Source organism: Homarus americanus, unplaced genomic scaffold, assembly GCF_018991925.1.
Source record: "Homarus americanus isolate GMGI-L3 unplaced genomic scaffold, GMGI_Hamer_2.0 scaffold34360, whole genome shotgun sequence".
Taxonomy (NCBI): Eukaryota; Metazoa; Arthropoda; class Malacostraca; order Decapoda; family Nephropidae; genus Homarus; species Homarus americanus.
This window is the reverse complement of record NW_024739403.1, coordinates 487,639-501,571: the sequence shown is the minus strand read 5'-3', so window position 1 is coordinate 501,571 and position 13,933 is coordinate 487,639. Positions and strand designations below refer to the sequence as shown.

General features: G+C 36.0%; 1 protein-coding gene across 6 annotated transcripts in view; it reads left to right on the top strand.

The window, feature by feature from the left end:
* Positions 1-13,933, top strand: part of LOC121874678 (DNA topoisomerase 2-like) — a 74,387-nt gene that overhangs the window by 21,931 nt on the left and 38,523 nt on the right. For all 6 annotated transcript variants that reach the window (XM_042378918.1, XM_042378917.1, XM_042378920.1 and 3 more), the window contains exons 11-16: positions 3,438-3,648; positions 4,010-4,119; positions 5,031-5,261; positions 6,683-6,930; positions 10,012-10,243; positions 12,821-13,020. In XM_042378918.1, coding sequence (XP_042234852.1) covers positions 3,438-3,648; positions 4,010-4,119; positions 5,031-5,261; positions 6,683-6,930; positions 10,012-10,243; positions 12,821-13,020 — 1,232 coding nt within the window. The remainder of the gene's footprint in view (positions 1-3,437; positions 3,649-4,009; positions 4,120-5,030; positions 5,262-6,682; positions 6,931-10,011; positions 10,244-12,820; positions 13,021-13,933) is intronic.

Below are 13,933 nucleotides of genomic sequence, written 5' to 3'. Positions count from 1 at the left end.
TAGAAATATTGAGATACTCACATGACATGTAAATACGAAATAAAGAATAATAATAATAGTCATCATCATTATTGTTTTACGGCTATTTATGCTTGTGGTTAGGCTGTGGTCACCTGATGGCAGCTTCCATGCTTGTGTGGTCTCACGTTCCTAACTCTTAATGTCATTTCTTGCAACTCTATGTCATTTTTGGCTGCCCTAGCTCTCCTGTTTCACATTTAGGGCTCCTGCATCTCTTGATCTAATCGATGTCATTCTTCCACCTGCCCAAACCAATTCAACCTTCCTATGCAGGATTTTCACCATTACTTTGATACCCAGCTGCCTTAGCCTGAACAGCCTTTTCCAGTGTCGTGTTACTGATCTGCATCACCATTCTAATTTCAGTTGCTCAAGTCTTGTGTCATCCTCTTTAACTGCCTCATGTTTCACTGCTACAACATCACACTTTTCACATCAGATGCATGCATTCTTTCTTTCACTCGGAGGAAAGGTCCTTTTCCTGTCAATAGGCAGCAGCCCCAAACTATCTCCAGCCACTTCTGACTTACAACTGAGCAGGCTTCAGCACTCCCACCGCATTGGTCATGTCACCCAGGTAACAGAACTCATCGCCACAGTCCAGAACAATCCCCAATGTTGAGTTTCTGCATACAGAACACTCTAATTAAGAGTCAGTAAATATCTCTGCAGTCTGCCATTCTACGACTGAACTTTTGTGTGACTCCACCTTCCACACTCAAAGCACATTATTGAGTTGGTTGTCAACACCTTTCTTGCAGATAGCACATGACCATTTTTCACTTTTTTCACCATGGTTCCTCACCTACACCACTAATCAGTACTTTTGTTTTTGTCATCACATACACTTTCAGGCCCTTTGCTCTCTATCTGCTACAGGTTGACAACCCTTTATCCTAAAACTGAAAGCTCTAAAACCGCAAGTTTTTGTGGGCTTTTTTTTTTTTTTTAAACAGGATTATTAGCCCAGCCAGGCATAGATCACTGACCCACATCGGCCTGGGGCAAATGTAATAGTAATAATAATTATAATAATAATAATTATTCATAGTAAATAAAATTTTTAATAATTATACACCAAATAAAATAATAATGATTACAATACAGGTTGTACCTCTCTAGTCCTGCATTCTGTGTCTTAAACCTCTGGTCCTGAACGATTTTAGTTTGTCCAATAGGTAGGTAGTTTTTTTTTTTTTTTTTTTTTTACTATCTGAATTATTATTATTACAGGGTATTAAATTTTTGCCCCCAGGCCCTAAATGTGGGTTAGTGACTCTATGCCTGGGTGGGCTAATCCCTTCAAGCCGCGGAAATTAAGTTTGTTTACATCCTATAGTTCGCTGCCACACACACACACACTCTCTCTCTCTCTCTCTCTGCTTGTCTATACAGAGTACAACATTTAACCCTTTAATATATATGAGCAGTAAATAAGTGTTGCTTTCATATTCTTATGTAGAGTAATGACGATATATTTTCACATGTGCGCACTTACATACGAGCAGTCTCACTTATTTTTTTTACCATTGATGGTTAGCTACTTATATTGTTCCATTTATGAACATTAAATAACATTACAGGTACTTCAAGCAACATATTCAATTTTTACATTAATTTTACTACAGCTAAACTCAGGGTCTTATTTTCTTCAGTTTTATATGTAGAACCAATCAGTCACTGGTTTCGTAAGCTTTAACATAAACAATGCCGGCAGCCGTCTCGTCTCCTCTAATATTCCACGTATTATTAATAAACTGTATTGTTAATTTTGCACACACGTACATTAATTCAATAAAAACAAATTCAGAAACATTAATTAAAATATATATGAACAGTAAATAAGTGTTGCTTTCATATTCTTATGTAAAGTAATGACGATATGTTTTCACGTGTGCGCATGCGCACTTACATATGCGATCTCTCTTTTTCTTTACCATAATCGTTAGCTACTTCTATTGTTCCATTTATTATTAAATAACATTACTTAAAACAACCATATTAATTTTACTACAGCTACAACCAAGGTCTTATTTTCTTCAGTTTTATATGTAGAACCAGTCAGTCACTGGTTTTGTAATCAACGAAAACAATGCTGTGTCATTTCCTCGTGTTTTAATATTCTACGTATTATTAATGAATTGTATTGCTCATTTTGCACACAAACATTAATTCAATAAAAAAGACATTCAGTAATAAACAATAATGAATCTTTTGTACATAAGAGAAATGACGCTGTTTACACGATTATGCACGTCGTCTGCACGTTGGCGGGCCGTTCAAACCCGTCGAAATTCAAGTTTCCGCCATCAAAATTTTTATTTATTTATTTTTTTTGTGTGTTCCAATAAAATACGTTAAGAATTAAAAACTCGCAAAATTTGAGAAGCTACTATACGACATTTAACCCTTCAATATGTCTTCAAAGAGACCATGACTCAGAGAAAGTGGAGCTAGTGCTTCTAAGCATAAGCACAAGTCACTATCTATCCAGGAAAAGGGTGAATTTCCATGGTCCGGCACCGGTCAGGTCCCGAGGTTGCCGGACTAGAGAGGTACATCCTGTAATAATAATAATAATAATAATAATAATAAAATATAATAATAAAATTAATAATAATAATAATACTGTAATAATAAAATAATAATACAGCAAAGAAATACAAGAATGAAAAAAGATCAAAAGTGAGAAACACGACCTAGACCTATGAATTATTATTATTATTATTATAATTTTTATTATATTTTAGACCCCCAGGCCCCAATGTGGGTCAGTGATCTATGCCCGGGTGGGCTAATACACATAAAAAAAAAAAAAACCTAACCATTCTGAAAACCGAAAAATTCCGAAAACCGAAATGCCTCTGGCCCCAAGGATTTCGGATAAAGGATTGTCAACCTGTATCAGCAAAATCAATAGCATACAACAACTCTCAGGGCAGACCAGTCCTAAAGTCCTGTGTTGTTGCCTCCATTACCATGATAAATAGAAGAGGGCTCAAGATAAGACCTCTGATGGATTCCTACTTTTACCTAAAGCTTCTCAGTTTCCTCACCATTTAATCTTGAAGTTTTGAGCCCTAATATAATGCCATAACCACTGGAAACAAGAAACTCTTTGACTACTAGCTTTCTCAGTGCCCCCTTTAACCACTTCACTACAAGGATGCCCGTTTTAATATTTTTTTGGGCTAGCGCCAGACGATTTTATTCAGCACCGAGGGGATCCCTTACACAAGTGGTTAATACTTCACATGGTACCCTGTCAAGTGCCTTCTACAAGTACAAATATGAAGTACAATTTTCTCTCTTTCCCTAGTGAATGATAAGAAATCAAATACACCGGTGCTTTTTCTGAAAACAACACTGAAATGTCTATAAGATGAAAATTTACTTGAAATGAAAATTTTTTCCAGGATGGTTCTCATATCAAAGGCCTGTTGATCAACTTCATTCACCATAATTGGCCCACACTACTTCGACATTCTTTTCTGGAGGAATTTATCACACCAATTGTGAAAGCCAGTAAGAATAAACAAGAGATTTCATTCTACTCATTACCTGAGTTTGAGGAATGGAAGAAGTCAACAGATCAATGGCCAAGCTTCAAGATAAAGTACTACAAAGGTATTTAATATTTTATAAAGGATAATGGTATTAGTTTATAGTTTGTCTTTTCAAGAGAAATTTTTGTTTTTGAGTCAGATGTTGATCCTCAATCATATAGTGGTCCCTCAGTTAACGAACACAATTTGTTCCACAGAGTCGTTCGTTAACCGAATCCATAATTTCAATGGGATATTGGGTAATTGGTTCCAGCTCACAGAAAAGTACAAACAAAGTAAAGCTAAAAACGCATAGTCCGAAACACTCCTAAAATTCCCCAAAGTCGCTTTGTGTCAGGCTAACATTTCAGTAACATTACTTGTTCATATTGTTTTAAGTACCTGTGAATTTAGTGTAATTACTTTGGAACATCTTCCTTCAGGTTTGGGTACATCTACTTCTAAGGAGGCAAAAGAGTACTTCAATGACATGGTGCGTCATCGAATTTTATTTAATTATGGTGGAGCACAAGATGATCATTCCATTCAGATGGTGAGATTATGTATCTGTTGTCTTTACTCTTTTGTCATTGTAACTAGGGCTGGAAACAGTAAACTCAACTAAGGAAATGAAGAGGAAAGTGTATTGAAAGCATTATGTCCATAGTGCCCTAGCAGTACATTGTAGGGAAATCCAGGGCTGTGTTGGTTCAATATGGCAGAGATACATATTATTTTGAGAGTTGGTTATATTAGAGGGGTGATTTTAAAGTGTTGCGAGATTGAAGACAGTGAAATTGTTGACCAAAGACAGTGGGTTGTATGTAGATAGCCTTTTTGGGGAAATATGAGTTGGAAACTTTTTTCATTAGAAGGTAAGTCACCTCCAATATGAATCCTCATGCCAATCAGTAATGTCAACATAGTCATGACATTGATGATAGTTAGCAGTGAACTATCATACTGTACCCCCAGATTATAGTCTACTACAGTATATAGTAAAGTTTTGCTTTATCAGATCTTGAATCCATTTTGGTGACATGTACCGACAGTGGTCTGGGTTAAGCAGCTTCATATATTTAGGAAATGGTCTCCTGATTTTCAGTAAATAATTTTATTTATTTTATTATTAATATTTGATTTTTTCTTCAGTGTAAGGGAGGGTTCGTAATGGAAAAAGTTTTGCATTATTTATTGACATGTCAGTAGTTGTCGTACATGTAATTGATAAAGGGCCCTGTAAATTCATTTCCTTTTGAGAAATATCCTGAAACATGTTTTATGCTGTAAATGAACTTTCAGGTTGTATTGCTGGAAATTGGAAAATTTTAGCATATTCTTTGCCTAGGGAACAGGTGTTAGCCCTTATTGAGGGTTAGAATAAAAATTTAGAGCTGTTTTTATATCCTTTAATTGAATAAAAAAAAATTTCCGTGAACTAAAATAAATTTTCCTCATTTACAGGCATTTAGTAAAAAAGCTGTGGAGCAACGTAAAGAATGGTTGACAGGATGGATGGAGGAATGTAAGCGCCGTAAAGAACTAGGTCTACCAGAAATTTACCTTTATGAAAAAGACACAAAAGCAGTTTCTTACACTGACTTTGTCAACAAGGAATTGGTTCTGTTTTCTAATTTAGATAATGAACGTTCAATTCCTTCACTTGTGGATGGCTTAAAACCTGGTCAGAGAAAGGTATGGGTTTTTCAAGTTGGAGGAATTTAAGTTATTTAACAGCCTAATTTTAAAGCTTGCACTCATCCTTTAACCTTTTAGCATTAATTATCTCCAGCGCTATATGACCTTGCACTCATCCATATAAAAGCCTACTCAGGAAACACCAATGTTCACCAAAAAAGCAGGCATATGAATGCACAAAACAGGACCCCAGACATGCATAACTAGGACTAAATCCCACATAACAGTGCATCTCCTAAAGCAACTACAGTCCATAAATAGCAGCACTTTTATGTGTCAATTTCCAGTTAGATGAGAGGTGTGAGTTTTCACCTGCATTATATGAATTTTGTGGTTGATGTTGCAATTGATTAGAAACTGGAGAAAAGGACCAGCCCTACATAATTTGTCGCTTAGTGGCTTCTATCATTGCTACTCTTGGCTTTCACTGTTCTGCAGTTCAAAGCTTCCTCAGACAAACAGTATCTTGGACACTTGTATTAGAGTAGACTCCTAAGTGGTCTTCTGTTATATGTGTGTTTATTGGGTTCCAAGGAGTTTCATCATCAACAAAATTTTATGGTCATTTTCCATGCTTGCATGGGTTAGTCATGGTTACCTGATGGAAGCGCTGCATGGTCTCTTGCAGCCTCTCTTGTCAGGTTCTTAATCCTACATTTACATTTAAATTACAATTCGGTCAGTGGGTACAGAACCCTTTTGTAAATTGGGGAATGCCTGTACCTGATTTCTGCTTTACAAGAATACCTACAGGTATATTCTTTATCTGGGGTTTACGTTCATGAGGACGTTCGTAAGTCGGAACACATGCTATTTGCATACCTTACTTACAAAACAATGTTTAAAATCCCACTATATCATAGCCTAAGTCCTTATACATCCAACATCACTTAATTTAAGACAAAAATTTAAATAGAATGACAAAATACAGTAAATTAAAGTAAAAAATAAGTCATCAAGTAAATCAAATAATGTAAATTTTTAAGTTTAACCCCATTCATATCGGCGGGCGTTCGTAAGTTGGGACCTCCTGTACTATTGTGTAGTTTAGTTGGACTGAAGCTACTTTTGGAAATGAAAGGCAGCTTCTAAACTCCCCTTTTTTATGGCAATTGTTGCAAAAGGAGTGATGTACTTATATTATTTCTGTTGCCAGTGTTGTGGGTTTGGCCAAACCTAGGTTGAAATTGTAGACTTAACAGTGCACTATACTTGGGTCTCCTTATCCTAATTCATGTATGAAATGGGGTATCCTGTACCAATCCTTGAATTTTTAATTAATTTTAGTCTTTGATTTTCTAAGTATACTTTGGTACAGTATTTGTTTTGTTTTTGGTAAATTGACATTTTGAAGATAGTGTAAGAACTACTAAAAGGAATTTAAAAAATATAATTTTCTGATGCTTTGTTCTCTACAGGTACTGTACACGTGCATGAAGCGAAATGACAAGCGGGAAGTTAAAGTGGCCCAACTTGCTGGTTCAGTTGCAGAACATTCTGCTTATCATCATGGTGAAACTTCTCTCATGTCCACTATTATCAATTTAGCACAGAACTATGTGGGTTCAAATAACGTCAACCTGCTGCAGCCCATTGGTCAGTTTGGTACCAGGTTGCAGGGAGGCAAAGATTCTGCTAGTCCTCGTTACATTTTCACCAAGTTAAGGTACTGTTATTTGATGTGCTTTTGGAAGTTACCTCGTATCTTTATATAATACTGTACTAACGTGAATAAAGTTAGTCAGCCGATGCAGAATGAATGGTAAATACAAATGAAATTTTTTGGGTCTTTGAATATTAATTTGGAGTTATAGCAATGTTTGAGCATTGTAATTTGCAGTACATCTAAACCATGTTGTGAATGGGAGGTATAAGGTAAGAGAGTGGTTTGGTGAAAGCTAGATAGAATAATGATGAGAGTAATTGTGTAAAAGAATCTTGATACAGGTGACATGATTTTTTTTTTTTTTTTTGCAGAGTAGAAGGTGCAAAATTGGTAACATTTTAAGATAGAAAAACAATTGATAATGATGAAAGAATCCAAACACTAAGGTAAGAGTGTTGCTTGTACTTGACAATACAGGCATAAGGATATTTTAAAGTTCTTGCGAGGTTTGTTTACCTCTTTACCACATAAGTGTCCTTCCTTTTAAGCTGACCCAACAGTGTTTTCAGTTATTTGGGAACTGTTTGAAGTTTATTATTATCATGACTTACTGTATTTGCTGGTGCATAAGATGCACCATGGTTTTAGAAAGAAACATTTTGGTAAATACTGTATGCACTGTAATATTTACTCTTATAACAGAAATTAACAGAAACATACAGTAAACCCCGTTATAACGGACCCTCTGACTCGTTCGGACTAGATTCATATGCTGTATTATGGACTCGGGTCTGTTAAAGAAAAAATAATGGACTGGGTCAGTCATTCTGGATATAACAGACTTTTGGCTTTAACAGACCGACCGTTAACCCCATTCGTCCGTTATATAGAGGGTTTACTGTACATTAATGAAGCAGAAATTAAATATTTCTCTGAATACCAGTATTTGGTAATTATAAGTAATAAATACTCACACTACTGTTACAAAACAGAACTAAATGATCCATGAAATATAATTATTTCTGTGAGTATACAGTAAAAAAAGGTAATATAAAGGTCTTATACATCTTTATATTGAACATTGCTATCAGGAATCCAAAATGCTTGGGACCTAGAGGCTTTCAGAAAGTAGGTAATTTTGGAATGGAATTTTGAATTGTCTACTCCAGGAACCTGTATGTATGCTATTTTATACACTAAAAAGAAATTGAAATATTACTCAATATTACATAAAACATATAGAATGTTCCTTAATATGATGCAAATCTGTTTGCTGTAAAAAGCCATGGGACTGCTAGGTGCTCAATGTTTTCACCTTGATATTTCATCCATGGTTTTGTTATTTCACTAGCTATATCTTCACTAAACTTCCATACATAGATACATGTTATTGCAGGAAAAATAGTTGATGAATAGTATTTCCTTCATAAGTACTCACCAAGTGTTGTTAATGTATTCATCCAGTAAGCGGTAGTCAATGTAATTAATGTAGGTCAGTAACTACCACACACAACCAGTCTATCAAGCTCCCAGATTGTGCAAATTTTACTTATTTATTTTGAAGTTGCATATGGAAAACAAAATGATATATTGATCCTATTCTTTATTTATGCAGTATATGTTAATTAATTTGGAAGTGAAATTTGTTGATAGATGAACTGGTAGGATGAAGAAGTGATGGGTAGAGTCAGCTAGTGTGTATAATCTGCAGCTTTGAGCGTCTTGGATCAGAAGCATTCTTAGTGACTCCAATATGATGCGAGATAGGTTCTCTGTTCAGAGCTAAGATGGTGGCTGGGTATTGATGAGTATGAAGAGGTAGACAGAAATGGTTTGGTCATGTAGAATGTTTGAATGAAGAGAGGAAGAGAGAAAGGGATAGACCAAGATGACATTGGGAGAGGTTGTGACATATGACTAGGGATAAGCACCTGTTGAGAGGCTGCAATGATGTGCAGCCTGGAGTGCTGCTATCAGGTAGCTACAAATAATCTGCACCAGTGTGGAAACTGCCATATACATGTGAATGATTTTATTTCCAGGCCAACTGAATCATGAAAAAAAATTCCTCTAATCCATTGGGCTTGTATATTTTCATATCCACTAGCCTACAATTGCTTTCAAAATGTGTGGGAATATCTAGTAAAAATTTTTAGTGGCAAAAACAAGCATTACTGCACAAAAGGGATACGTTGTAACTCTTGTTGGGTCATATAAAATGTTCCAGGACTGACAGGCCCATGCTTGTAGTGATGAAGAAGCACAGTACGTGTGTGAGAGACTATGACAGGAATGATGCAATACATGCTCATCCTCTTCTCTCTTTCCCAGTAGGATTAACATCACCTTTGTTTGAATTATTTTACCTATAAATTCTTACCATTTTTCTGGATCTTAATGTCTTTTGAACTGTTAAAGCCTTGGCTGCCAGCTGACAAGTCAAACGTTTGCACACGCTCCTGTCATCACTTATAAAGCAGATTTATCTTTTTCTGATTTTTCTATATTAATCTCCCTTTATTCATTGCTAGTGTGCAATATTATTTACTGCATGTTCTTTTCCTGCGTAATGGTGGTGCCTCGGGGAATTGGCTGATGAGTTGTAAACATGTAAGCGTTCTCTTGCAGATTGCTGTTTATCTCTATTTTTATTATACTGATTAATTAGTTTTCTATAGTTCTATCGAGAAATGGGGTGAATTATAGAATTGTTATGTTCAATATAAAATCTTTCTAAATTGTAGGATCTACTTATGAGGTCTCGCCTTTCCATGAGGCAAAATTATCACTTGCCTGATGCGCTAATGATTTTTTAACTGACTTGCTGTTAGGATTTTCCACTTGCCATGGGTGAACAGCCCTGATTACAATTCATGGAGAAAACTTGTTTAGGTGCCTGGAAGATACTGTTCTTGGGAACTGTGGCTAGGTGTTGAAATATGATTGTATGGAGGGGTAAAGCATAGTCTCCATCTTGCTATTAGATGACTCCTGGATACTGGATGTGCATTTCATAATATGACTATTGTTAGAATAATTTTTTCACTTTTCACTTTATTTTTTCTTTTAAAGGAATGGGGGTTAGGAACTGAGACATTCTACAAACACATACTGGTAATTATAAAATTAATTCTTTTCCAGCAAACTCACTCGGCTGATCTTTCATCCTCATGATGATCCATTGTTGAAGAACAACTATGATGACGGTACACGAATTGAACCTGAATGGTACCTACCCATTCTTCCAATGGTTCTGGTAAATGGAGCTGAGGGTATTGGTACAGGCTGGAGCACTAGGATTCCTAATTACAATCCTCGAGTATTAGTGGATAACCTGAAGAGAATGATTCGAGGCGAGGAACCTGTCAAAATGGTAAGTTTCTTTGAATTGATGAGTTTGTAGTTTTTTCTTGTGCTTGAGTGTAATGGTAAAAATGTTTGGACTGGCCTTTTATGTTGGAGAAATCCTCATTTAAGCTTATTGGTCTTCCTTTATAACATATTTCCCATTGTCTAAACATAACTGATGCCTCTGTACCCCATTAAGAATTACACTTATGCTCCAGATGTGCTTGCAAGGGGTATGTTAATTAGCATTTGTCCATTCATGTGTTCGTATGACTGTCCCACCTCATTGTTTTCTAGAATTATGGAAGCAGTATTCATCATAAGGGAATAAAATTTTATAGGCTTTGTTTTCTGTATTATTTAATTAGACGAGTAGATTTTAAACTTGTTTGATTTATATTTTCAGTTATGTCATAACATTTTTAATTGAGGCGCTCCACATTAGAAGGGGGTGAAGCGACACCCTGGCCAAAATGCGTTTATATATATATATATATATATATATATATATATATATATATATATATATATATATATATATATATATATATATATATATATATATATATATATATATATATATATATATATATATATATATATATATATATATATATATTTATTTTCATCCTTCCTCTACATGTTGGCTTTGGATGTAACCCTCTAGCTAGAATAGAAATATGTTAGAAAGTCCTTCAAAAATAAGGTGTGATTTCGCCTCAGGCCTGGAGCTACATATCTGGCTGTGCGGTCAGTCAAAGAAGGTGGCGAGAGGAGTGCGAGCCAATGACAGCGTGCCTCCCTCAGACCATACCCCCTGAGGCAGCCAATCACATTGGATTTCCCCTTACTACATCACAGCTTCTTGGCCAATCCGCACGGGCCCAGATGTTGCCTCCTTGTTAGTTTTGGCCCGTTGTATAGCATAAGGAGGTTCAGTGTACTTTCTATTGCTATTTTTTTTTATAGCTTTTTGGCATAAGATTGACGTTATTCGTGTTCCACGGGTGTGAGAAGTGCTGTGCAATATCTGCCCGATATTAGAGCAAGACTTGAGTGAAGCCAGGTCTTCTGGTGTGGGTTCAGGAGCCCATAATTCCAGAGCGTGTGTTTAGTGATGACAGTGTTCACGTGGACACCCCAAGGAATGCTTGGTGACAGGGATTTTGGTGGCGAATTTAGTGTTGATTATGGTGATACAAGTGCTACTGGCAATGGTGCAGGTGACAATAACACTTTGAATGCACAGAATAACTTTAGCATGCTACGAAGCATCCGAAGATCTTTTTGCCAACTATGGCGAGTTAAGAGACAATGATAATGACAGTGAAAGCGAGCTTGAAATAGATGAAACGGCGTATACTCATAATACAAAAAGTGGCTGCCATGCATCACAAGACCTTTTTGCAGACTGTCCTGGTGCAGGGTTATGTGACATGCACTGACGGCAATAATGGCGATGAAAGTGAAGATGAAAATGATGATAGTGAATCTAATGGTAGCACAAACAGTGACACTAATGTATCACAACAAGAACATACAGACTGTGAGGAGGTAGAAGTGGACAGTGACGAGACATGCATTGACCTTGATAGTGATGAAAGTGACCCTGACCCAATGAATGCTAGTGAAAGTGAGCCCATAACTCAGCCTTATAATGAAACTGAACTGTTGCCGGCATCAATAATCAATGATTTATTTGATGAAGAATCAGTGTGGCAATTTTTAGAAAGGGCAGAGAAAGACTTTGATCAGTACGTGATTGATTATGACGAGGCCATTAAAGTGATACGCACTCCTCAGGATTTACGTAACTTCAAGTTACTACGATCTTCAGGGATAATAAAACGAAGGAACTAAACAAAGTAAGATTGTAATACTATTATCATAATACTGTTTTTACCAAATATTATGCAAACTTTCTCCGCCTTTGTATTTGTATGTTAATTTCGCTGGGGGAGGGGGGGAGTGTGTAGTGGTGTTTCCTTATTATTACACACTATTACTGTGTACTTAACAATATTTCAAAATCTTTGGCTAATAATAGGGATGGAAAGATAAATACTAATAGGCAAATGAGTTTTTAATTATTATTATTCATTGGGGGGGGGGGGAGACAAGTGCTGTTTTTGGTGATCATTAACTTGTGTTACAGTATTAGCTCACAATAATAAGAAAATTTTGCAGAAAAACACGATTATTGTTGGTTTGAAGATCAAACAATTGTATACATCACGGGTCGTTATTCTCATTCAACTCGTGATAAAATGATAACTATTCACAGTACTAACTTCCAGTTTTCACAGTTCACTAGGAGAGGGATTGAGCTGCATGTTAAAAAAAAATTAACCCTCTAGCTTAAAAAACGACATAGTTATGGTTGTTTGAACTTCGAAAAACTTTAAACGCGTTTTTCTCAGCTTTTTTAATTTGGCGCTTCACCCCCCTTCTAATGCTGAGCGCCTCAATTGAAGAATTATGTAACTACTTTTTTTATACCCGTATACTGTATGCTTATTGTGAAGGCATTCGTGATTTACCTTTGTGAAAAGTACAGGAATTACTGTACTCTATCATTGCTGTTATTATCTCCCACCCCCAGAAACCATGGTTCAAAAATTTCCGAGGCACAATAGATGAACTAGAACATGAACGTTATGTTGTCCATGGTGAGATTGCTAACATAGGCCAAAATCAATTTGAGATCACTGAACTCCCAATTCGTGTGTGGACACAATCATATAAGGAATCTGTGATGGAAAATCTTCTTGTAGGCAGTGAGAAGACTCCAGCTTTAATAAGGTGAGAAAATATTTTGACAATTTATTATTTTATTAAAATTTATGAAGGAGGTTTAGAGTGTTGATAGAATGAGAAACGAATATTGTAAAAGGAGTGTATAATCCAAAAACATAAGGTAAAGTGGAGGAAGAGAATACCAAAAAGAACATGAAAACATTTGTGAAAGAAGAATAAGAAATGGGGGGAATTTATATCAAGGAGCAGCAGAATTCATGAATGATAGAGGGGTTTATGGCAGTGGAATCCAACCTTTTTGAGTGGTGGTGCAGTAACCTTTCCCTCCACCACCTGGAATTTCAGTTTAACATTGTGAAATAAGTCTATTGAGCTTAACAGACACAAGTCTTTTAACCCATATATTATGAGGAGGGCTCTTTAGTACCACATGGGTTCTGCAGAGTTTTAAAACTAGGTGGAAATTCATAGGAGGGGGCAAATAAATAATTAACAAACAAAAAATATACAGTATCAATAAATTTTCATGGGGTGCAGAACTGATTTTGTATTGGATGGTAAAAAAACAGTAACAGATATGCTCTGATAGGTCCACAGTGTTGGTTAGATAGCCTGGAGCATTTATCCATTAGTAAGATGATCTTGAAATCTAAATTTTCTTTGTCAGTCTACCTGTTATCCAACCCTTTGTGATCAACTTCCAGGTAACTGGAAGGTACTCCTTGGAGTATCTCCTTAAGGATCTAGGGGTCTCAGAATAATAAACCATCAATTATTTCTACTTTAAATCACCTGCAGTTGCACTTAGTAACATGTGCTATGGTCTCTTTCCAGTTTAAAGCCTGGAGTTTTTTTTTTCTCTCCCCCTTCCCCTCCTTTCTCATTTGTGTACAATCCTGTCAGTAGAAAGTCTTGTACAGTATTGAGTTTATCAGGAATATTAGAAATATGGCTTTTA